The sequence below is a fragment of the Stigmatopora argus genome, chromosome 6, assembly GCF_051989625.1.
Source record: "Stigmatopora argus isolate UIUO_Sarg chromosome 6, RoL_Sarg_1.0, whole genome shotgun sequence".
In the NCBI taxonomy this organism is placed as follows: Eukaryota; Metazoa; Chordata; class Actinopteri; order Syngnathiformes; family Syngnathidae; genus Stigmatopora; species Stigmatopora argus.
In genome coordinates this window covers 13,664,580-13,689,407 of record NC_135392.1, presented here as the reverse complement: position 1 = coordinate 13,689,407, position 24,828 = coordinate 13,664,580, and the positions used below count along the sequence as shown (strand labels likewise).

At 39.0% G+C, this 24,828-nt stretch overlaps 3 protein-coding genes across 7 annotated transcripts in view; 2 read left to right on the top strand and 1 right to left on the bottom strand.

The window, feature by feature from the left end:
- plekha6 (pleckstrin homology domain containing, family A member 6) overlaps window positions 1-22,297 on the bottom strand; it is a 56,556-nt gene extending 34,259 nt beyond the window's left edge. The window contains exons 1-2 of one of the 4 annotated variants that reach the window (XM_077602511.1): window positions 22,035-22,297; window positions 7,326-7,424 (exon numbers count right to left, since the gene is read on the bottom strand). The gene's annotated coding sequence lies outside the window, so the exon portion shown is untranslated. Of the gene's footprint in view, window positions 1-7,325; window positions 7,425-12,862; window positions 13,938-15,204; window positions 15,532-22,034 lie in introns of those variants that run through there. The other 3 variants (XM_077602509.1, XM_077602510.1, XM_077602512.1) reach the window with 3 other exon arrangements.
- On the top strand, window positions 16,113-17,457 carry LOC144075484 (uncharacterized). Its single transcript, XM_077602541.1, has 2 exons — window positions 16,113-16,383; window positions 16,483-17,457. The coding sequence occupies exons 1-2, from the start codon at window positions 16,206-16,208 to the stop codon at window positions 17,307-17,309; spliced, it is 1,005 nt and encodes a 334-aa protein (XP_077458667.1). The 5' UTR covers window positions 16,113-16,205; the 3' UTR covers window positions 17,310-17,457.
- Window positions 21,014-24,828, top strand: elf3 (E74-like factor 3 (ets domain transcription factor, epithelial-specific)). Of its 2 annotated transcripts, none has more exons than XM_077602539.1 (9): window positions 21,014-21,176; window positions 21,427-21,572; window positions 22,090-22,323; window positions 22,437-22,562; window positions 22,860-22,991; window positions 23,078-23,164; window positions 23,255-23,371; window positions 23,516-23,711; window positions 23,897-24,828. In XM_077602539.1, exons 1-9 carry the CDS (start codon window positions 21,172-21,174, stop codon window positions 24,006-24,008), a joined length of 1,155 nt encoding a protein of 384 aa, XP_077458665.1. In that variant the 5' UTR covers window positions 21,014-21,171; the 3' UTR covers window positions 24,009-24,828. The 2 variants fall into 2 exon arrangements, with proteins under 2 accessions (XP_077458665.1, XP_077458664.1); XM_077602538.1 differs by having other exon boundaries at window positions 23,075-23,164.

The following is a 24,828-nucleotide window of genomic DNA, read 5'->3' as shown; positions in this document are numbered from 1 at the left end:
AGTAAAATGAACTAAAACGCCCTTGAAAGGCAGAAAGCACAATTAAGGTTGGTCGTGCCACTTTTGCCAGATTCTCAACTAAACTTTCTTTTTTAAGTTTGTTGGCAACATTTTAAAATGACTCCAAATGTGATTTGTGTTTCCAATCACAAGACAGTGAAAGACAATGCTTCATAATTAATTTGGAAACATTTACCAAAAAACACACACTCATCAAATACAGTATTAACAATTCACAAATTCTGGGCAATGAACCAAGAAACGAAAATTAGATAAAGTAGGGTATTTACATGCTTTCTCAGTTAGAACAGAGGACAGTCAAGATCCTCAAATATTCTCAACTAACTGATTCATATTCTGTGTAAATGCAATGTGATATCTCTGAAAGTCTTCTATCAGGAGACTGATATCGCTGTGGGCAAGCATGCAGCTCACACTGTGTTCATACAAACAGACCCCCTTTCCTTTACTCCATAACGAGGATAACCTCAGGCCATTATCGTAACAGTGAAATAAACTAAACGAAACTTCCTTGGCTTAATTAGTTGTTGATAACATGCAAGTCATTGAGCTTCAGTTTACTGGAAATAATCATTGCTGCTTGGTGAGAAAATACATTGCCCTTCAAAAAAGTCCTAACTCAATCTGTAATTTGAAAAACAAACTCTAAACATTATTATTTTCATAACTGGAAATATGTGGGAAAAGGAATGTTGATTTGATTATCTTATGTCTTTTAAGTGAAATAAACAAGGTATATCAGTTATGTGCAATATGGCTCAAATGAGGACATTACATATTCACTTAGTGTTCATTTATCATTTGCCTCCGTAGAATCTTTTGCATTTTAGTGGGGAATTTCTACATTGCATTTGGTAAAATTGGTTAAAAGAAATAAAGAATCAAGAAGAAACTGACCTGTCTTATTTTTGGGTCAGCTTTAATACTTCAGGGTAGCCCACAACTGGCCTTAATGAGGTGTTTAGCTCACTAATTTGCTCTCCCGGCACGGCATCTTAGCCCATGTTTTGTCTTGGGTGTAAGTGTATAAATATTATCCTGCCACTGGAATTATAACAAGTGCTTTCCACAAATCACCTGCTGTTATATTTTGGGGGGAAATACTCAGCAGTAGGGCAAACGGCACAGACAAACAAAAGACATCTGTCTCACTTGGCAACTCAATCAGTTAGTGGAAAAGGACAAGGAGCCACGAGATAACTCATGCTGTCCTCTGGTGGGAAAAAGCAGCACTCACATAGTGCTTTCTATTTAACACAGGGGTCTCAAACGTGCGGCCCGCGGGCCAACTGCGGCCCGCGGGACGATAATTTGCGGCCCCCGTCTTAATATGAAATATCGATTTTTTTTTTTTTTTTTTTTTTTTTTTTTTTTTTTTTTTTTTTTTTTTTACCCCTTTCCCCATGATGGCGCCGTTTAAGTGGCAGCCAATGGCAGTAGCTCTGTCCACTCGTGTTTTTCTTGTTTTACAGCATGTTTTACATGAAAAATTAGAGGGAACATTGACATGCACCTGCTTGTGGCAGGTGTGATACTGGTGTGCCGATAGCGAGCAATGATGATGTCGTGACCGGATGATTCGCCTAAAGACGTTTCGCCGACGGACGTTTGACAGACGGACAGGTCGTACTAGTATTTGTTAGTTTAATGATTAAATACAAATACTAGTATTTGTATTTAATCATGAAACGCTGTTTTCAGCTGGATTTGACCGAATTTGAGAGCATTTTGAGCCGTTTGGCGAATGGACGTCTATAGACGTTTTTTTGCCTCCATCGCGATATCATCCAGTATTTGTATTTAATCATTAAATGCTGTTTTAGGATGGATTTGACCCGATTGCTGTCATTTTACGGCTCGGTTCTGCTACATCTGCCTGCCCAAGAGTGCTTATTCCCGGACTGCCATTGATGGTAGACGAACATTGATTTTTACTATAATTTGGAAAACACCGGCGGCGGGCCGGATTAAAAATCCTAACGGGCCGTATATGGCCCGCGGGCCGAGGTTGAAAAACTTGTACACACACGATCCGGCGGGGCGAGCGTTCGAATCCCGTTTCGGCGAAACCTCCGTTCGGCCGAATGAACGTTCGGTGGAACGTCCATTCGGCGACCTGCCCGTCTGTCAAACGTCCGTCGGCGAAACGTCTTTAAGCGAATCATCCGAGTACCGATGATGTCGCTCACACTGGTACTCAGTGCGCTCAGGGAGGTTGTCTTTCTGCTCAGACCAACAAAAAATTAGAGGGAACTTTGGTTCGGAGCTGAATGAACCAATCACGGTGAGGTATACGGCTCTGGAGGGCGGGACATCGGCCGGGCTGTCCAGTGCCTCGCTCACTCACTCATTCATTCCTCCAATCAGCTGGGCGGAGGAGAAGCCGTGAGGCCGATCACTCCGCTCGGCGCGCACACTCCTCCGCTGCTCTCAGCATAGAACTGAATGAGGCGCTATGATCCGTGATCCAGCCTGTGTCAGTGTCTGTAGCCATCTCCGCGATTGAAACGGAGAGCGAAAGTGCACATGCGCCACAAACCCGCGCGACTGAATGTGAAAGATCAACCCGAGACTCATTCCAAGTGGAAAAACATATTACAGAGCCCCAGAGATGTCTCTTTCAAAGCCTGCCGTGAAGAGAAAGGTCGGTGATGAGCACAGACAGTTTCAAGAAAAGTGGGGAGTGCAATATTTCTTTGTTGAACACAGGGGCACCCCGACGTGTCTCATTTACACTGAAAAAGTTGCGGTGCACAAGGAATACAATTTGAAACGTAATTGTACTATGAGACATGCTGAGGAGTACGAAAAATACCAGGGAGATGAGAGAGCCAACCAGGTTGCCAGTCTTAAAACACGTCTTCTGAGGCAACAGGATCTCTTCAAGAAGGCTACCAAAGACAGTAATGCAGCAGTCAAAGCTAGCTACGCCGTTTGTGAGTTGATTGATCCTGTGCTAAGTGATCCCAAATGGCTCATGGACTTGGCTTTTCTTGTTGATATCACACATGAGCTTAATGTACTGAACAAGAAGCTACAAGGCCAGGGGCAACTTGTCAGTGCTGCCTATGACAACGTGAGAGCATTCTGCACTAAACTTGTGTTATGGAAAGCCCAGCTCTCTCAGACAAACCTTTGCCATTTCCCAGCATGCAAGGCTCTCGTGGATGCAGGCACACCATTCAGTGGTGAGAAGTATGTTGAGGCCATTTCGAAGCTACAGGAGGAATTTGATCACAGATTTGCAGACTTCAAGACACACAAAGCCACATTTCAAATTTTTGCGGACCCCTTCTCCTTTGATGTGCAAGATGCCCCTCCTGAGCTTCAAATGGAGCTCATTGACCTGCAGTGCAACTCTGCACTCAAAGCCAAGTTCAGGGAGGTGAGTGGAGAAGCAGACAAGCTTGGGCAATTTTTGAGAGAGTTGACCCCCAGCTTCCCTGAACTTTCCCGAAGGTTCAAGCGGACCATGTGCCTTTTTGGGAGCACATACTTGTGTGAGAAGCTCTTCTCCACCTTGAACTTCAATAAGTCCAAGTATAGGTCCAGACTTACTGATGAGCATCTTCAAGCTCTACTGAGGGTCTCCACTGCTTCCGCCCTCAAGCCAAATGTGACTATGTGAGAAGAAGCGCTGCCAGGTCTCTAGCAGCAAGGAGTAGGCAAAAGAAGCCGTGTTCAGAATATTTAATGTTCAATGTTCCATTCAAGTTCCGAAAGTTAAAGGTTAAAGAGCTGTTAATACAGACATTTGAAACGGAATAAAAATAATTCATTTTCTCTACTTAGCCAGCCAGTGTATATCTACTGTATGCTCATTTGTATTATTTGGTTTTATATTACTGATTGATTTATTTTTTATTCATCTTTAAGTTAATTTATTTAATTCATTATTTTTTGTTAAAAAATAAAGATATTTGATAACGTTGGAAAGTTTTATCAGTGCTTTTCTTGTGGAAATCCTGATGCGGCCCAGTCTCACCCAGACTCGGCCTCTAGCGGCCCCCAGGTAAATTGAGTTCGAGACCCCTGATTTAACATATCCTCTACGGCAGGCATGTCCAAAGTCCGGCCCGCGGGCCAATTGCGGCCCGTGGACAAATTTTTACCGGCCCGCGGCCTCTATCATGAATTTTTTTTTTTTTTTTTTTTTTAATTTTTTTTTTTTTTTTTTTTTTTTCATCATGAAATCAATAATATGCGGCCCGCCAGCACTGTTGACCACAGTATAAAATACATGTGTACAAAAAGCTATTTTTCATATTTTTCATTTCACCAGAAGATGGCAGTAGCCCTGTGGCCGCACTCTGGCCGCCGTGACCCTTGACCTTGCGTGATCGTTTCAGCCCGGCACATTTCTAACATGGCGTCTGTAAACAAAAAAAGGAAAGTTGACCGCGAGGGCCGCCGCTTCCAGGACAAGTGGAAATTTGAGTATTTTTTCACTGAAATACGAAACAACTGTGTCTGCCTAATTTGCCAAGTGACTGGCTGTTTTCAAGGAATTCAACATCAAGAGGCACTACCAGACGAAACATGCTAGCTACGACAAGCTAACTGGGAACAAACGCGGTGAAAAAGTGAAGCAACTGGAAGCTGTTTTAACGGCACAGCAAAGCTTTTTCACAAGAGTCCGTGAGTCAAATGAAAATGCCACAAAGGCAAGCTACGACGTGGCAACGCTGATTGCAAAGCACTGCAAACCTTTCACTGAGGGTGAATTTATTAAAGACTGTGTAATGAAAATGGTTGAGAAAATTTGTCCCGCGAAGAAGCAAGAGTTTGCCAATATTTGCCTGGCTCGTAATACTGTGGTACGGAGAATTGAAGACGTTTCATTAGATATTAAGAGACAGTTAGAGGCAAAAGGAACTGAGTTTGACTTTTTCTCGTTAGCGTGCGATGAAAGCACGGATGCGTCCGACACCGCTCAGTTACTGATCTTTTTAAGAGGAGTGGACAATGACATGAACGTGAGTGAAGAGCTTCTGGACCTCCAGAGTCTGAAGGGCCAAACAAGAGGAACGGATTTATTTGTTTCTGTTTGTTCCACCGTAAAAAAACCATAACGGTCAAATTTCCATGGTTAGTTACTACTACTACATTCAAAGAATGTCAGGCTAAATAGTCGGCCCCCACACATTTTCACCTTACCAAATCTGGCCCTCTTTGCAAAAAGTTTGGACACCCCTGCTCTACGGACAGTACTCTTGAATTTAAATTGATACGTGAGCTTCGGCAAGAGATTTAATTTTAATTTAACCTTTATTTATTTATGGTAAATAACTCTCCCTGTACTTTTAGGGATGTTATGCTGTCTTATGAGCTGGTCTCTTGTATGCTGTGACTGAAAATTCACATTCACATTCCTTACTTGCTGTCATAGCATAGAAGCTGTGTTTACATCAGTTGTGACTGAAAATCATACATAGCTGTGATTTAAAGCCTACTATTTAACACAACATAAGAAGAGCTGCGATGGTAACTAATTCTAGAGCCCAATGGTATTAACCTCCTTGATAGCGCCTTCTACTTGTCACGGCATGATTGTGGACTCAATCCATTGTAATGCATTCAGATGCCTTGAATGAACACTTCCATCCAAATGTTTTTACAAGTCTGAGCAGCGACTCCTGAGTCAACATTTAATAGCTTAGTCAGTGTTACCATAAAATGTGATAGGTGGTAAGAGATCTAAATATTCAGATACTCTAATCTCTGAATCTTGTGGGGTTTCAAACTTCTGCATATGTAGACCTAGCCCGCTGCACACAAAAATCTCTCAACGAGAGGTGTATATATGTGCTGTGAATTTAAAGGGAGCGTGAGGAGCTGTTTTGATTGTCTGCTAATGGAGTCCACTGTGTTCATACACAACAGAACAAAATTACAAATTTACAAATTAATAACATTTTCTTTACGATATGACAAATGTCCTCATTACCAACAAGGATAGACAAATACTGAGTTTGAATATGACCTTTGATAGGTTGCTCATTTTCTTGTTATCTTCCTGCATTCACTGGATTATGTATTGACAATCCAGGTATTAAAAACACAAGTGCGCTATTGTAATTCACAACTATGGACAAACAGAAGTATGTGCATATAACCCTTGCATCTACTTGTGTATCTAAAGAAAAGGAATGTGTTCCTTTATGTGTTTACAATTCTTCCAGACGTGCCGGCAAAATCCCGAACTGACACAAACACACCCACATCTGTTCAGTCTCTCTTTCCCTCCAAGGGTCTTTCTATCTCGGGCTCCCCCACTGACCCTCTGTTTGAAACAACCCTGCCCTCCATCACTTTTAAATTTAGTTCACATTTTCGCACTGCATACCCCCTCCAAACCACTCCGTTGAGTGGATGCCAATGCCTGTGAGGCCACAATGAGAAGAATTTAAACAAGAGGGAGAGAAAACCAATGTTGAACATGCATTATTTTTATCTCGATTACAAATAATTGGCCACACAATGAAACAAATGAATTATTTCATTCTGTTTGACCATTTTATTTTGTTCTTTTTTAACTCTTATTTTCCTCACAACAAATGTCAGATATGAGAGAGAGAGGCTGGGGATTTCAGTGGTCTTCCAGTGCAAAAGGGGGTGGGCTATTTTTATTTTCTTAGTTATTGATAAGCCAGGATGATGAGAGAAGGCTGGCAGTAGCACAACCATCTTGCAGTTCAAAGGGCAAAGGTGAAGAATTCGTATCCAGTGCCTGCCCTTCCTGTGTGGAAATTGCACCTTCTCAGTGTGTGTGTGTGTGTGTGTGTGTGTGTGTGTGTGTGAATATTTTCCAGATACTCTGGTTTCCTTCCCCCATTCTAAAAACATACACTTTAAGTTAATTGAAGACTCTAAATTGTATACAGGTGTGAATGTGAGAGTGAATGGTTGTCTTTGTCAGTCTATGTGCCCTGCGACCAGTTAAGCGCTTGCCCAATGTCAGATGAAATATTGGCACCACAGCACCTGTAACCCCGAAAACACATTTAACCTGCTTATCCACTTTTTGTGACTTTAATCCTAAATGGCCGATATTGAGATTTTGGCTAATGTAAATGTATATGTTTCATGTTGGGGAACACTGGTGTGAACTACCGCTTACAAAAAAATCCATAATCCCATTAGTCACATCAGCAAGGATGACAAGCCTAAGCACACACAGAAGTATACTTAAATTCACATCCATGATCTAACCCGAAAACATGCAACCAAGAGACAAAATAATAAAACAAATGCAGGCTTCCTTCCCTGGACTCACAAATACAGTATGTTGTTGATGCCCCTACCTTCCTCGGATTCCCCTTCACTTCACGTCTCTTCTTTGTTGTTTTCTACGCTGCTTTCTTCCTGTCTGTGCCAGCTGCCTACAACATGCTGAGGCTTGGCTGGAATGGGATGGTGTGCAGACGAATCCCAGTGGTCAGGAGAGAGAGAATATGAGGGAAAGAGAAAGTAAGAGAGATTCAATGCATGTGATTGGAGTGCAGAAATGAAAGAGTAGAGAAATCTGAAACCACCAGACTCCCCAGGAGCAACCCGCCCCCCACCACCACCACTCTACCTCTTCTCTGTGAGCTCTATGAATTTCCCTGCCTCCTTCTAATTCACCTCGACAGCCTTTACACCCATTTTAAATTTATAAAAGTCAGTGGTTATTTGTTTCTTGTCCATATTTTTTTCTTTATGTTCAAGGCTGTCTACATAACATTGAAAGAATGATGTATATTTAACCAGACAGGTGTGTGTCTTCTCAAGTATGGAAGTGTAACTTTACATAAACACTAGCAGCTTTAATCGTAGTAAACATGGGCTGAAAAATGCTAAACTCTTTTTAGAGACAATTGTAATCCTTAAATCCCAAGTGTAGTACGAATCCAAATCCTCCAGTATGCGCCGAACCAAATAATTATTGTAGCCGCCAAGACTCTCAAGTAATCACATTTTTCATTAGGTGTGTAGAGTTGGGCACCTTGATGAACAAACAGTGCTGGCACAGACTGATTTGTGAAAATCATAGCAGACTGGATGACACATGCCTGACAGAATGCAATGAATACACCCCTGCTCAGCATTATCTGATTTACTTGGCCACACAAGTCTGTCATAAGCACCACTCCAGTCACTCCTTCCCTTCCAAACAGACAGGATAAACATTTCATGATATTACATCCCTTTGAAGTTTGCAAGATCTACCTTTACTTTTGTTTTTTTCCCCTCTGGATGCTCCACCTTCTGCCAACATTCCAAATAAGCGTTTCTTTGGTGAATTTAAGAATTTAAGATGGATCTAATTTGTTTTCATAGCGAGATTTGCAAAAGCGTGTTCCCACGCCAGCATACGAAGGGTGCTTTTACTGTCTTAAGTGGACATTTGCAGCCTATCCTTTGACAACATCTTTTAGCTCACATCTGTCAAAGTGGCGGCCCGGGGGCCAAATCTGGCCCGCCGCATCATTTTGTGTGGCCCGGGAAAGTAAATCATGAGTGCCGACTTTCTGTTTTAGGATCAAATTAAAATGAAGAGTCCAGATGTATATTAAATTTCCTGATTTTTCCCCTTTTAAATCATTAATTGTAATTTTTTAATCAAATTTTTCTGTGTTTTTAGTTCAAAAATCATTTTGTAAAATCTAAAAATATATTTTAAAAAAGCTCAAATAAACATTGTTTTATAAAAAACTGAATATTCAGGGCTTTTAATCCAGTTATTTTAATCCATTTATAAAAAAATAAGTATATTACAATAAATATTATATCTAAAATGGTCCGGCCCACGTAAAATCAAGTTGACGTTAAAGCAGCCCACGAACCAACCCGAGTCTGACACCCCTGTTTTAGCTCATTGACAGTGACGTATGAAAGTGGATGTAAAACCAGTAGGATTGCAAACAGGTAGAGTTATATTATATATATATATATATATATATATATATATATATATATATATATATATATATATATATATATATATATATATATATATATATATATATATATATATATATATATATATAAACCTATGCTTTGTATATTCAATTTAAGGCAGTGTAAATTATGAATTTACATTGACACTGGAGTTAACATTTTTTTAAGTAAAAAGAAAAAGAGTTCATACTTGTTTTCCTGGTTAGAGAATGCCCACGTAGATATACATGTTTGTGCTGACGTACATGCAGTCCTGAAAATAGACCCTGCATATAAATCCAGTCTATAATCAATGTGCTTCCATGATAATTTGTAGCAGGACTGGCATCTTGGTCATCTCTCTCTCGCTCAAACAGAGTTCAATGCTTTGCTTATTTAGTTCTTTGGCCACTAAAGAGACGAGCAGCTAACAGATGATTTTCTCAGACACCCTCCATATGACAGCTGTCCCCCTTGCCTACTACAATGTTACAATTCAAGAATGTTCTTTTAAACGAAGCACATGAAGTAATGAAAACTTAACTTAACTTACAAATGAGTCTACTCCAACGTGCTTTTTGATTGTGAAGAATATCAATTGGAATTAACTTTCTAAAGTCTTGACCATGACACCACATTGTTTGATTGTTGGTGAAGCTGTGTCATTGAGAAGAAACACCGGCGCCTTGACCATACATCTCACCGAATGTTCATTTTCTGTATCATTTTCATAACCACACTAAAAGTGTCAGAGAAGGAAAATTGGATTTTACAATTTCTCTCAAAATCGTGTCACAAGAACCATTCCAACCCCAGAAAAATACATTCAAAAACTCGGGATAATGAAACTTTCATTTAGGAAACGTACCAACCAACCAACATTTACAACAATTATGATGAAAAGTTAATAATTTGCCCTTTGAAAGGGATATTCACAAAGTGAAGGGACGTATTCTACATTAAAAAAAAATTGCCACAAGAGTGATCATGGCTAGACCAAACTTCTTTTTCTCAACCATGTGTGGTAAAGGCTGTTTTTTCTTCTTCTTAAATATACTGTACATCATCACAAGTAGTGATTATATACGCACGCAAATGTAACTGACTGGGACTTCACTCCACTCCATGTCATGAAATAAGCAGAAACAAATCATGTGGCCTGGTTGAAGAGAAGTTGCACTGGGCAACGCAATTACATTTGAACTTGCCAGAGTTCAAGAGTCGAGAGGATCGTGTGACTGTGATGCAGAGTGAATATCAGCAACTCATGGGGGAGAAATACAAGTCAAGTTTCTATAAGGCGATCCCACACTTATTTTCATGCAATAAAAATATACCCATTTAAATGGCTGGTTGAAAATTACCAAGACCAATACATGTCCGTTTGACTTTTGTTATTGGCAAAAAAGAGACAATTTGTAAAATGAATAAATAAAAATTCCTCTGGTAGCAAGCAGAGAATCCAGGCTAATAGAAAGTGATGAACAATTTGGAAAAAATCAAATAAGGGCTCTTAGTTGGCTGATTACTTGATAAGTAGGAAAATGTTGTAATAATAATGTGATGTGCATTTAACTGAGTTTAGTTTTTTACTTTGAATTTCCTAATGTTGTAATTCCATCAGTAAGATGGGTTTACATGGTTAACAGTCTGATTTAATTGCCAACCCGTCAAGTGGCCTTTTTGTCTAATGACGTGAGTGCAGTAGGGCAGACCCTTGCTTCCCTTGGCCTTGTCCCCCCGATGATGTAAGACGTACTAATTATTAAACAATAATCGAGTTTCATCACAATGTTTTAGAAACTCGGTGTCTTTAAAATACAATATCTCACTCTATAGCTCTTCACACTAGCTGTTGTGAGAGATTAGACAGCTCCCATTTGATGAAAAACCAACTTCTGCATACCCAAATACACTGAGGGATGAATATACTACAGAGGGTGGGGGAGAAAGTTATATAAATAGGTTGCTTAGATGATGATGATGCAGAGTGACTGCACATTCACAGTCTGCAGAATTAATGACATGGCAGATTTAAAGATTGACTGTAAAGAGGCAAAAGTAAATCGGATTGTGCATCATCTGCATGCAAGGAGTTCAGTGAGCGAACCCGTCACCATTCTCACTAATTCCCACAACTCGAAGAGAGGGCGTCATCTTAGTTCAAATCAACAGAAGCTGCAGGATACAAACAGTGTAACATTCAATTATCACAAAGATAATCACTGGCTAGCGTTGCGAGCCACTGTATGCATTTATATTAACAATGCACCTCTTCATAATCTCATTAATCCAATGGGGTTATTCTCTTAATCCAGTCTTGACTTTAATGTATTGAATTTAGCAAAAAGGCTCAAACTGTGGAAACAAATAATATATATAAAAGAAAAAAGCAGTTTCTAAAATGTATGTCATTACCCTGTACTGTAAACTGATTGGTTGTGCACCCCAAACAGAGGAGGAAAATAGAAGTATCATATTTTTAATGACTCAATTGATATCAATGTAACCTGTACTACAATCTTGTCAGTGGCGGGCCGTGAGGGCCTTCAAGGCCTTCTCTGCTGGCCTAAGAAATATCAGAATCATATATTATATTTTGTCCATCAATACTTATTAAATAATTCCAAATTGTCTGTTAGCTTCCTTTCCCCCTGGTTGCACTTCTTCCAGGTGTGTGTTTTCATATTGAAGCATTTAACCAATCACATTTCAGTCATTATTTGTTGCCAGGGTCAGAAATCTGCCTCAAGGCCTTCACAATCAGTTCTGCATTAAACAAGCGTCGATAAGACTGTTGCTTTAACCAATCAGATTTCGAGTTGGCAACACCACAATGCCTTGTCGCAGGCGTAGGGATACGTCATTGCCTTCTCACAGGCGTAGGGATACGTCATTGCCTTCTCGCAGGCGTAGGGATACGTCATTGCCTTCTCACAGGCGTAGGGATACGTCATTGCCTTCTCGCAGGCGTAGGGATACGTCATTGCCTTCTCGCAGGCGTAGGGATACGTCATTGCTTTCACCAAATATGATTGGCTAGTCATAGAGTGGATTAGCCAGAGCTACCAAACTGTATCTCGAGCAAGCTGCACAAGCAAATATATTGTTGTGTTGATTTAAAGCCATTCTCAAGACGGACTTTTCAAGAAAAAAAAAGCTGGACATCATTAAGAAAGGTCGGACAACTCCAAAGCAAGCAAGCCTGTTGCAACCGGGAACGGACATTTTCAGCACTAAATCGAATAAAAACGTATGCCAGAAATACGAAAGGACAGGCTCGACTTTCAGCATTAGCTTTGATGGCGATAGAAAAGGAGGAAAGAAAGGAGGATGGATATTGTGTACAGTTAAAAAGGATTTTTGGTGAGTAAAATATGGCTATATTCCTAAATAATATTTCAATTGTACGAGGTTATTATTGATGATTTTTTATGTGTCGCAACTGTAGATGAAGTAGAGGTTTTATAGCGATAAAATACTTTTTGAGGGTTGGATTGATTCCGATATCTGAAGGCCCCACTAGAAAATGCACGGACCGCCACTGAATCTTGTTGTAGTAGTTTTAGACTTGCTGGTGAAAGTATTTGTTTGGTGTATGAATTTGAGCTAAACACAGCAAATAGTGAAGAAACCATTATACGTATATTCAAGATTATTATCTTGTATTTACATTTCCTCTATTTTTCCCTGTTACTTTTCTTTTTGTGACGCACCTCTGTTCTCCCTCTCTTGTCTCCTGGGCAATCACTAATGGTCTTTGTCTCACTGTGTGACGCCTTTCAGAGTCACTAATGGCCTTCTGGTGATACTGAATACTGTAGTTACAGTGCACATGCAACATAGTGTCTAATATTGCAAAACATTTGATGCTATATGGGTTCAATCAACTACTGTACCTCAGACAAGCCTAAATTACCTTGCTTTTGTCCTCAATACGTATTCCACTGGTTTTATTCTCCAAATTGTGGAGCATTGATTGAATGCTCTGCCCAGCAAATGACCTGGATATAAAAACAAAAGCAATAAAATACAAAACTGGGTCTTTAATTACATACTAGCTCTCCCTCTCCTCTTCAAATGTGAATTGAGGAACACACTGATGACAGTGGTACTGAAAGCTTGAATCAAATCCGTCTCATCCTGCTTTGCCTCTGATCTGCTCTACAGGGAGGATTGGAGTAGAATTGGCTTGGATTAGTTTAACACAGACATGTGGCCATCAGCACCATAGACACACCCACACTAAAATCTCTGCTTATTTTTAGCTTCTATGGATGTGCCAATAGTCATGATTATTTAGAATAAAGTTACATAGATTGCTTCGAGGTCATTTTTAAGCAGGGATGGACTGTTTTTTGTCAAAGGAGGCAATGATGATAAAATGAGTGACAGTGCAGCACACATACAACACTTAAGTGTGATAATCCCCCACTCTAATGAACAGTCTGTGACTACAGTAAACAGACATTACCCTCCCTCCTCTTGCATTTTTGGCAAGGCGACTGTATTTGTAAATGTGTCATAGTCTGATTTTCTGGCATGTTCTGGATCATATTATTTACTGGATATCCAAAGTCCTGTAACACCAAAAGATTTGATTTAAGATCATCAAACAAGTTGATTATTTTGTGTACTTTCATTGTTGGTGAAACTTAGCTTATTGACAGTCTTATTCCTTAATTTATTATAACAACATAAGTGAGTGAAAAGCCATAGTAGGTTCTAAAGCCACAGGTAACAGAACTGTGTGGAATTCTGCAATTTTCAAAAGAAAGAACACACCACCATCTAAAGGTGGGGTCTGTCTATGATTGGTTTATATTTTATAGATTTAATTTGGCACTGAGTAAATATGTTCCAAGGCTTCATGACTCACTTGAAAAATATTTTCAAATATTTAAAACATTGCATATCAGTCTGTTTTATCACTGTAAAACTAAACATCAAATGGAAAAAAGTTGTGTTTGAAGCATCATTAAAATACCCATTTAAAAAGAATTTGGCAATACGTATTCATTTTTAATGATAAAATATGTGGTCAAAAGTCATCTGAAATATTCCAAAACAGTCTATTTAAACAAAATGTGCTTTCCCAAGGCAATAGGCATTGTCTTTTTCATAAGAACCGATAGATTGGTCTGCTCTCTATTCACTGGTTTGATTCAATTTACATTCCTGAGGAGTCTTGCATTCTTACTTTTTTATGTATATAAATTGTGTTTCCTCCTTAAAGTCCCAGGCTAACTAAAGCCAATCCAATCTGATTCCAGAAAAGAGTTGGAGCACACAATCGACTTATCGCCAGTGAAACAACCATTTGCATGCACACCAATGGACAATTAACCAATTATGCATGTCAGGAACGTGAAAGAAAGCAGGATATCAGGAGGAAAACACAAAGGCAAGGTCAAAGCATGTAAACACGACATTGCAGTGTATACAAGAGTCATTTACTCTCAACATCTTATTTTATTTTATTTTTTCTAACCAGGGCTTCAAGGAATATTAATCTGCCATGAGACATTATTAATCTCAAATATATAGTTGTTCTTTCATGCATGATATCAACCGAAGCAGGCAGATAAATGATAAGATCACCCCAAACAAATGGCAATAAACTAATGTATGACCATATCGCCATTTATAACCCAGAATATTTTAGGGCAAATAGAATATTTTGTGAGTTTTTTTTCTTTTGTTCAGATTTACTGTACAATGAGTGACCTGGCGCAATTAAGGTTGGGAGACACTGGCCTTTACCACAATTTTGTTCCCATTGGCAACCATGGTGATGCTGAGTCAAGGCCTGTCAATCACCCTAGAGGCTTTTAGGAAATAGTCATGAAGAAAAATCTCTTCATTTTGATTTTTGTTGTGTTTATGGGGCTGGTAGAAGTGTGACACAAGTGTGTGTCTTAATTAATGCACCACTCAAGGTTGGACAGGGTTTTTTTTTCAGAATGAAACAGAGAATTAACAGCTTCTCCATCTGGACTACATTAACACATCTATAATACTGTGATGATGTGTTATGGATGATGCATATAAGATGAAAATGGTCCAAGAATGATAAATGCATGAGAAAAAATGGTCCCTGGTTTAAACACACTCGTGCAACCCTTCCAGTGTTATCTTTTAGGTAATCCAATCATAGAGCAATTCCATATTCTTGAACAGAAACACAACATGACATGATTTACTACTATGACCGTACCAGACAACAATAGAGTAAAAATTAAACAGGAGCACGTCACCTACCCGTAAGCAGCACTAATGATGCCACGTCTTTCTTCTGTCTGTTTTCACCAAATATATATTCCAACCAAGGCATTAAAGGGCAGCGCTCTAACACTCTGTCGTATTTGGTAGAACCATGTTCAACATTAGTGTCAATTATTATCCTCCAAAAAGCAAATGCAAAGGAGTAGCTGGATGGACAATCAATAGGCAAGCACTCGTCAGATAGGTCTGGACTGAGGCGATTCGGAGCATGCCCAGCAGAAAATCCCGGGGTATTAAAACATCACATGACCGCCCATCTCCACCGTCAGTCACAGAACAAGTGCAGAGAACAGCAATGAGAGGGAGGCAGGGAGAAGACAAGAGTGAATGGGAGGCGGGGGGAGATGTCACAGTGCTGCTCAAACCTCCTTTTCATTACAGTCACCGACACATAGGAGGAAGGAGCCAATAATAAATGAGGAGGATGCTGCTTTGAGCCCCTCCCTGAGCTCAACGGCCAACACAGAGTCAAACATGGAGGCAGGAACACAAAAGGAAATCCCAGATGGACAAAAGAAATCCCCCTGATTAGGGAAAATAAGACATCTTAAAATAAATAAAATGACAATGCATCTGACTAATTTACATTCAAGCTATGCTGCTTCACAGTGGATTGAATGCTCTAATCACCTTTTTCATGGTGGCAATAACATTTGCAGTAATGCATATTAGTCATATTGCAATGACATCACAATCCAAGATAATATTTGCGATAAGTTTAAAAAAGGAAAAACGCGTTTCTACTTCCAGCAAACATTTGCACACAATCGCTTCGTTAATATCTTTTTCAAACTGCTTCAAATCTTAAACGCACCTTCTCTGTGCCGTGCGACAGTAGCCTTCCTGTTTTTTTAATGTAGCCTTTGAACGGTAGGTGGCGGTATGCACCATCAAACATAATAGTTGTGAGAAGAAGAAAAAGGGTGAACAGCAACACAAGACGGCAGCTAAGTTATAGATTGGCTATTACATTCAAAATGCCTTCTGTTCAATTGTTAAGAGCATTTGTCAGCGAGAGATTGACCGTAGCGGTTGAGGAGATTATGGTGATATTTGAAAAGACAATAGCCGAGTATGAGGACGAGCTCAAGCACCATCGCAGCCTGCTGGAAGGTGGTCAAATGCCGAGCATAACAAACGATGATCATCGAACAGGTTTGTCCGTTAATAGCCGATTATTTTGTATCATTACAACATTACGCGATCAGCGCCTTAATCCTTGAATGAGTGTTTCCTTTAATGCTATTATTGCAGATGCGTCTCAGTGCATGCAGCCAGTGTCAATCAACATGAAGCCCATCCCTGTGCATCAAGAGAGGGGCCAAAGTCTGGACCAAGAAACCCTAGATCCATCACATGTTAAAGAGGAATTGGAGGAAGTCTGGACAAGTCCGATTTTAAATCATTATGCAAAATTGGAAGACCTAAGTTTAGAAACTGAAAATGTGGATGAGAACCCTCTTTCCTTTACAAAACAGCAAGAAACAAGTGTTGAGCATAGACAGGTGAAACCTTCTACTTCCAGTTTATGTGAGTCACTAGCAAATGAATTCAATGAAGATTACATTGTAGGTTTAAATGTCGAAAATATCACAAAAGCAGCTACCAACAGTCAGCCAGCACTTCCTAAGATAGTCCACTTCAATGACAACAGAAACCAGATCACTGATTCTCAGGGAATTGTGGATTCGTGGCAGGACAGTGATCCCGAACCTCATCTTAGCATTCCCAAATGGAGAAAGGGCGTCAGGTGCACGGAGTGTGGTAAAATATTCAAAAGCAACGCCAATTTGCAGAGACACATGTCATGTCACACAGGGGAGAAACCATTTGGCTGTATTGAGTGTGGCAGGAAATTTAGTCAAAAAGCTACTTTGGACCGACACAAGAGGTTACACACAGGAGAGAGGCCTTTTTGTTGTATGCTGTGCGGCAAAAACTTCACTCGAAGAGAAGCATTAACTTCACACATGAGATTTCATACAGGGGAGAAGCCTTTCAGCTGCTCCGTATGCAAGAAAAGTTGTAATAATAGAGTAGTACTGGTAAAGCACATGCTAACGCATGAAAATTGCCTATGATAATGAATGATGTCTTCATGAGTGTTTTCTAAATATTGTTTACTTTATTTTCATTGTATTTGGTGGGGATGAACAGCAGAGTAAAAAGTATAAATTTCTTGTTCAATGACATTTTAAGAATAAATAAAAATTACTGTGCCGAAGGAAATGTGTCTCGTTTATCTTATTTAATAGTAATGATCAACCATAAATGTGTGCAAGTGTGTGTGTTTTATAAAGACTCAGATTCACACAAAACAATAAACCTTATTTGCAATATATTGAATAATATAAAACAAATTACACCAACTTCAGGGTGTATGATAGCTCCTGCCCGTCATTGGCTGGGATAGGCTCCAGCACTCCCCGTGATTCTCGTGAGGATAATAGTTACAGATTGTGTTTGGACAAAATCAAAAGTTATTTGAGCTCCACGTTTGCCTGTAGGGTCTCCTGATTTAATAAAAATGTTTACATACCGCCCTCTCCTGGCCAAAATGTTATTGTCATTCAAACTTTTTTTAAGTGCTATTTTTTTAAGTTATCTCACTTTGACAAAAATGGGAATCGCAGGACGTTATGGGGTTCATTCATGTATTATGTTTATTATAATTTTATGGTCTATACTATGGTACAAAAAAGCAATATTGTGTGTTTAATGGGCAGACAAATTCTTGTGAATTACAGTGTGGGAAACTACATAAAGGGCGGCCCAGTGTATGAGTGGTTAGCACGTCGGCCTCACAGCTCTGGGGTCCTGGGTTCAAGTCCAGTTCGGTCCACCTGTGTGGAGTTTGCATGTTCTCCCCGGGCCTGCGTGGGTTTCCTCCGGGTACTCCGGTTTCCCCCCACATTCCAAAATCATGCATGGTAGGCTGATTGGACACACTACATTGGCCCTAATGATCAGTGTGAGTGTGAGTGGTTGTCTGTCTCCTTGTGCCCTGCTATTGGCTCGCCACCGATTCAGGGTGTCCCCTGCCTAAGGCCTGGAGTCAGCTGGGATAGGCTCCAGCACCCCCAGCGACCCTAATGAGGATGAAGCGGTTCAGAAAACGAGATTAGATGTAAATAACTACATACTTGTCTGTGGTGCTTGGCATCTTCTAAGGAAACACAACAACAAATAAAATGTGAGGACATTAACATTGTCTGTCAACAATATTCAATATTCCCATAATTATTAATCAAATCATGAATATTTCATTGCACGCCAATAGAGTCCACAATGTCTGCCAATCCATTTTATGAAATATTTTATTAGTAGGCAAACTCATTTTGTGTGAACAATCACTGTATCACTTTAACTCTCACCAGATTTTGGACCGTTTGAATGGACATAGAATATTGACATATTGTACATATATATAGACATGTTTTCAGAGATGTTTTTTCTTCAAAATATGGAAAATATAGGCTTCGGGTAGGTGTTAACATACAGTATTTTGGTAGCCAAACATTGTTTTTGCCTGTCAAACTGCTTGGCATGTTGCATATGCCAAAGAATATTTAAAGTTGCAGAAAAACTGGCAAATTACCAGCCATTGCGGTTTCACTCATCACACCCTCATGGAAGCTATTGCACTTCCTCTGTGGTGACGTTACGCTTGATGCTCACGCTTCATGTTTATTGACTTATGGAATCTGTGGAAAGCCCCGCTATTATGACCTAGGAACAGAAGCATAAAGCGTGGCGTAAAATAAAAACGATGTGAATCGCTGGTGATGAAATCTTTTGCCAGTTTACCCTCAGGTCATAAAAGCTTGTGCCTCATCAGAGAGTAAAAACCAGCATGACTGCATTCCATTGTTGGCTTTACATGCAGGGTAAAAAGGGTGTGAGCCATGTTGTGAAATTTGGGAATAAACTAAGATGTTTTTCCATTGGCTTATTTAACCAAAGGCCTCCGCAAAACAGTGCTTGTATTATTATCTTCACAGGTTTACTGTTTTATCTTCTACCAAAACTAAATGTTTTTTACATACATAAGATTTCATTAAATGAAATTAAATACATTTTTTGTTTTCTTTTTCAAGCTTGGATTGGTTACCCTAAATTTGCTTCAAAGGTTTAGTTACTCTATATTAGTTTCCCACACTACAGCAGACTAATGAAACTGTAAAATATACAAAATAATACTAATATTGCTATAATATTAAATGCAAAAAGGGTTTCGTCGGTAACAATGGAATATATTTTTAATACATAATTGTATCATTCATGCATGAATGCATTAAAACACATTAATTGATAGTCTAAATGCTGATGGTGATCATTATTTTATTATTTTCCATACTTCTAAAGTAATAAGAAATGAAACTTGAATTTACAAGAGAATACTTATGATTTACAATGAGTGTAAGAGTGAATGGCCGAGGCTCCAGAAGTGGTGTTTGTAGTTGATCCACTAGGCATCACTAAAGGCCATCTTAAACACTCGTCTGTCTACAGAACTCAAACAGAAACCCGTAACTATCCGCAACATGACACCAGATCAGGGATGTGAGGTTTTTTGGGGGAGGAGGTTATCAATATTTGTTCTCCAGACCTCTGTTTTGAAAGACTAAGAATAGTGAAACAATTTGACCCCTTTATTCGTAGTTTGTTCCCTATGTTCTCAATTCAACCCCACTCAGCGTCATATTATAACATATCAGTGTTGTAAGTATTTCATGCAGAAAAGACGACTATTTTATTTGAACAGAAATTTAGTTAGACATTGGACAATTAGAATAGAAAATGGATAGATGAATGTTTTACTATGTCCTTTTTTGTTCACATCTATTCAATTCAATCACTTCCCAATTGAAAATGTCTCTAAATTATACTTTGCAGTTATTTATGGATCTTGTTAGTTTGGACAGGTTTTCCAACAGGCTGAAAAAATAATATAGTCTTTGTTATTCTTCTCATCTAATACTTTACGGTAGTGAAGAAGAACCATAATAAACACACCTAGTGAGTTTAGATTGATTCCCGTGCATACCTTTAGCTCCACGTGAAGATAAACTGACCTCTTTTGATTACTGAACGGGCCACAGTGTGTGTTTAGTGCTGTAATGTTGATCATAGGGTTTTGATTTACAGTTTATAATTGACTCCATTTTTAGATCTGTTCCAAGTTTAGATCAAAATGGCCAAAACAAGCTATACCAGTGGAGCAACTCTCAGTTTAATTTCTATCCAAAATCAGATGTACTATTTTAGGGAATTGTATTTGCATTATTAAACTGTTTACTATAAATTTGAAATGTATTTCTGATGCTGCGGGGATTGCGAAACAATTCCAATTTGGGTAAAAAGTGGATAAAAAGTGTTCTGTTAACTGGACTGGTTGCCATCAGCAAAAAAAAAAAAAGTTGATCACATTCACACTGTCACGGAATGGAAACTACACCTACTGATGCCTACAACATCCATGACTCATATTTAGCATAATTGTATACATTACGGTGTAAAAAAAAAACTGCCCGTTTTACATTACTTGTGATGGGGGTAATGATCATTCTTTCTTAATAACACAGAGTCACTTAATAATTATATAGAAAATATGTTCATGATCCTATTTACCGGTAAATGCAAATATAGCTGCAGGTTAAAGTTGTTGATCAACATGCTCTATAGCGGAGGATGAAACAAGAAAGATTTTAGGCGTGGCTAACTTCATGTGGAATTCCCCTGAACTCACCTGAGACCGCCCCCACTCTGAATAGGAGTATTAAAATTTGCAGGAGGCTATTTGAGGCAGCAGGTGCATCTTTGCCAAAGAGGCAGGTGTTCATAGGGAAACCAGGCAGACATCATATACAAAACAGAAGCAAACAGTATAAAGTTGGTGCATTCTCTTGGATTATAACTGTTTCATACCATCCTGTGGCTATTATGAGGTAAAACATACTTTCCATAATATAAAATGTTAACATACCTTTAACCAGAAATGGCTTTTAATATGACTTAGATTGAATTTAAATTGTAATTATCTTTAGATTTTAACTTGGACTGTATTTTCATTTTGATCTTATTTCTAATTATATTAATAGTGTGGTTCTACGCTAAAGTGGCTTTTATTTCGACTTTGAATAAGTTTAAATTGTCTTCAGATTTTAACTTTGATACCATTTGCATTCTTATTTCCAGTGTTTCCATGGCGTCACAGTGCCTCAGTAGCGTGCTGACAAACGCAAACCTCACCATGTACCAGCATGGTATTCCTGATATAGTGCCAGAAACTTCCATTCTCAACACGCAGCAGAACAACAACCTGGGCTATAGCTCCAACACAGGTGAGAGAAACTATCTGCAAAATCTCCCTGAACAAGTTTTGTAAGCCTCTGCTCTTAAGCAAATACCTTTGGTCCTTTCAACTAAACAAAAAAACAAAACAAAAAAACATCCTCTATTTTCAAGATTCATTTAGCCAGACTATTTCTTCCTGGACCTATGACTTCATTCAATTAGACAGCGCTGGCCTAATCATTTACTAGAGAGTCAATATTTAACTTGCCATAAGCATTAAGCGGTGCCACCTCATTGCTTGAACAGCTTAGTCTTTGTTTTCCTGACTGACCTTAGAGCCCCACCTAATAGTGATGCAGACTGATCTGAGAGCATAGCTTAGCTGAAGTTTTGAAAAGTATGTAGGTTGAAAAGTTAAAAACACACCTAAAAAAAGTCATTCTTTCAATGGTGCTTGCAGTTTAATTAGGTGAATATACCAGTTCAACAGAGACAAAGAAAGATCTCACCTTCAATGTAGTAGTGCCTTTGCATTGCTGAACAAACTGCCATGTTTCTTTCAAGGTACCTGGTATGGTCAGATAAATCCCCTCTTTTGGACATCGGAGAATGTTATGGAGTGGATAAGCGCCCAGGCCGACAGCACCAAGTTTGATGCTAGCACCCTCACTTTGTCCAATTGTGCCATGGACGGCAACACCATCTGCCAAATGAACCTGGACCAGATGATTATGGCATTTGGCCCTCAGCTTGGCCCACATCTCCACCAAAACCTGCAAGAACACAAAGCCAAATATGGTAAAGCTACATTATTCACATGTAAATGAGCTTTATCCACAAATGCAAACCTCAAATCCATGTCATATTGAGTTGAAAGTGACCACCTTATCCCATTTTTTTTAACTTCACAGAACTAACCAGTCTATCAGGACCAGAGCTTAACGAGACTTGCCAGCTCCTAGATAGGTTTCTTCTCAACCTAAATCTCCCTGACAACATGAACTACCCTTTGATCAGCACTGTCAAATTTGGTCAAGGTATAGGACTTTTTAAGATTTTTTTTTTTAGGATCAACTACACCAGGGGTGGCCAAGTCGTCCTCAATAGCTCCTATCCAGTCTGTTTTCCATATCTCTCTCCTCTAGCACACCTGAATCAAATGATCAACTCATCAGCAAGCTGTCATACCGATCCCAATGATTTGATTCAGGTGTGTTGGTGGAGGGAGACATGGAAAACAGACTGGATCGCGGCTCTCGAGGACCGGAGTTGGCTACCCCTGAACTACACACTGTCTACAAGTGAAATGCTAAGGTTTCTTCTTCTATAAACAGATGAAGACTCTGTCAGCAAATTGGAGTATGACTATGGTAATAATTATGAGCTGCTCAGCCTGACCATGGGGACAATGACACCTCTTCAAGACGAGTATCTGTCTGATAGTGACTGCAGCTCCTCGTCACAAAGTAAGAATTTCATTCCTATTCTGAATTTACCCGTGCACTTTGGAGAAATTAAAGGATTTAAAATTTAACTCAATATATTTCAGCAGGTCGCCTCTTGGATTTTTCCAACCTTAACTCACCAGAATCTGTCAGTGGAGAATCTGACCCAGAGTTTTCCTATCCTCTGATTTCAAGTGAGTTGAAAATTGACAATCTTTCAACTCCTCTATCTAGTATCAGTAGTTGTCAGTAACCATCTGATTTTTTTTTTCTTCTGTTGACAGAGACGCTCATTAAGAAGGAGAAATCAGAGTCACAAATTAAACGACCTCGGGGACGACCTCCTAAAGTCAGCAGAGAACACAGCAATATTTATGATCCATCGAAGAAGAACAAACATGGTATGAACATGATTGTGAAATTACAACAAAAACAAAAAACCTGCATTTTTTTAAAAATTCAAACATATTTGATTTATTATACGTGTTTATGTTTGACATACATAATTAACATGGAGCTTACATTTCCCTGTTTCTTGTCTGCAGCACCCCGGGGCACTCATCTTTGGGAGTTCATCAGAGATATTCTGATCAACCCAGAAAAGAACCAAGGCCTGATGAAGTGGGAAGATCGGCGAGAGGGTGTTTTTAAGTTTCTAAAATCTGAGGCTGTTGCTCAAATGTGGGGCCAAAAGAAGAAGAACAGCAGCATGACATATGAGAAACTCAGTCGCGCTATGAGGTCAGTACGAGTGGAACATGGCAACATTGGAAAAATATACACTACAACCTTACTTATTACCTGACCAATCTACTTTCTTGGATTGATCTACAACAACAAATTAAATAAAATGAATAAAATTTAAAGTACATTATCAATATACTGTCTATCTTGAACATGGAAAAAATGATTTGCTCAATCCACAGGTACTACTACAGGCGGGAAATCTTGGAGCGAGTTGATGGCCGGCGGCTTGTTTACAAGTTCGGAAAGAATTCCAGTGGGTGGAAAGTTGAAGAGTTAGGAATGGGCATGTAAAAGCATCATTTTCCATGGCAGTTGATTGAAAAAGCCAAAGTAGTTCAGAACTTGAATTACCGGCTTATCTTGTCAACGAGAAGATCTTGCTATTCAAATGTTAAGACACTAACTTCCTCTTTCCAGGAAGGTGTTACAGAAAATGTAAGCCAGTGTTTCTGGTGGCAGTAGGTTTTATGAACCAAATTTTATATAACTTTTTTGTGTGGCTGATTATCATCATAGATAATAGATTTGCATCAACTCAAATGGATATTTTTTATGTTTTTTTCTTTTCTTTTGTGCTGTTTTCCATGTTTGGACCGCCAGAAGATGCTTTCTACTAAAATATCTGATGTTAAACTCGTTGAAAATAAAAGAGTTGCAAAAAAAGAACAACAAAAAAACATAGTAATGTTGCAATATGTAGCTGTGATAGGACCAACTCACATGAGACCCTAATGTGGACAAGTAGTATAGAAAATTAACGGAACAATTGCAGCAATGTGTACTATGTATTGTCGTATCACTTATTATGAAGTGCTTTATAGAATGTTTTGAATAGAAGTTGTAATTATATCACACAAATTATATATGGCTAATATTTCAGAAAAACAAATGTCCTACATTTTTTAATGATTGCCATGGAATTATTCATCAATAAAATTGTCATCCATTCTGGATCAACATATATGCACTATTGGGGCAAGGATCTTTGTATAGTAATTTTTGACGAACGGAATTTTGTAGTAATAATATTTTACATGTAAATATTTTTGTAACCTTTTTTTAGAGTTGTGTACATGCAGAAGAATTAAAATAAACACATGCTTTAGTTAAA

Coding starts and splice junctions, on each gene's coding strand:
- LOC144075484 (XM_077602541.1), top strand. CDS start 16,206: ATGCCTTCTGTTCAATTGTTAAGAGCATTTGTCAGCGAGAGATTGACC. Junction 16,384..16,482: donor AAACGATGATCATCGAACAG/GTTTGTCCGTTA, acceptor CTATTATTGCAG/ATGCGTCTCAGTGCATGCAG.
- elf3 (XM_077602538.1), top strand. Junction 21,573..22,089: donor GGGCTATAGCTCCAACACAG/GTGAGAGAAACT, acceptor GTTTCTTTCAAG/GTACCTGGTATGGTCAGATA. Junction 22,563..22,859: donor CACTGTCAAATTTGGTCAAG/GTATAGGACTTT, acceptor TTCTATAAACAG/ATGAAGACTCTGTCAGCAAA.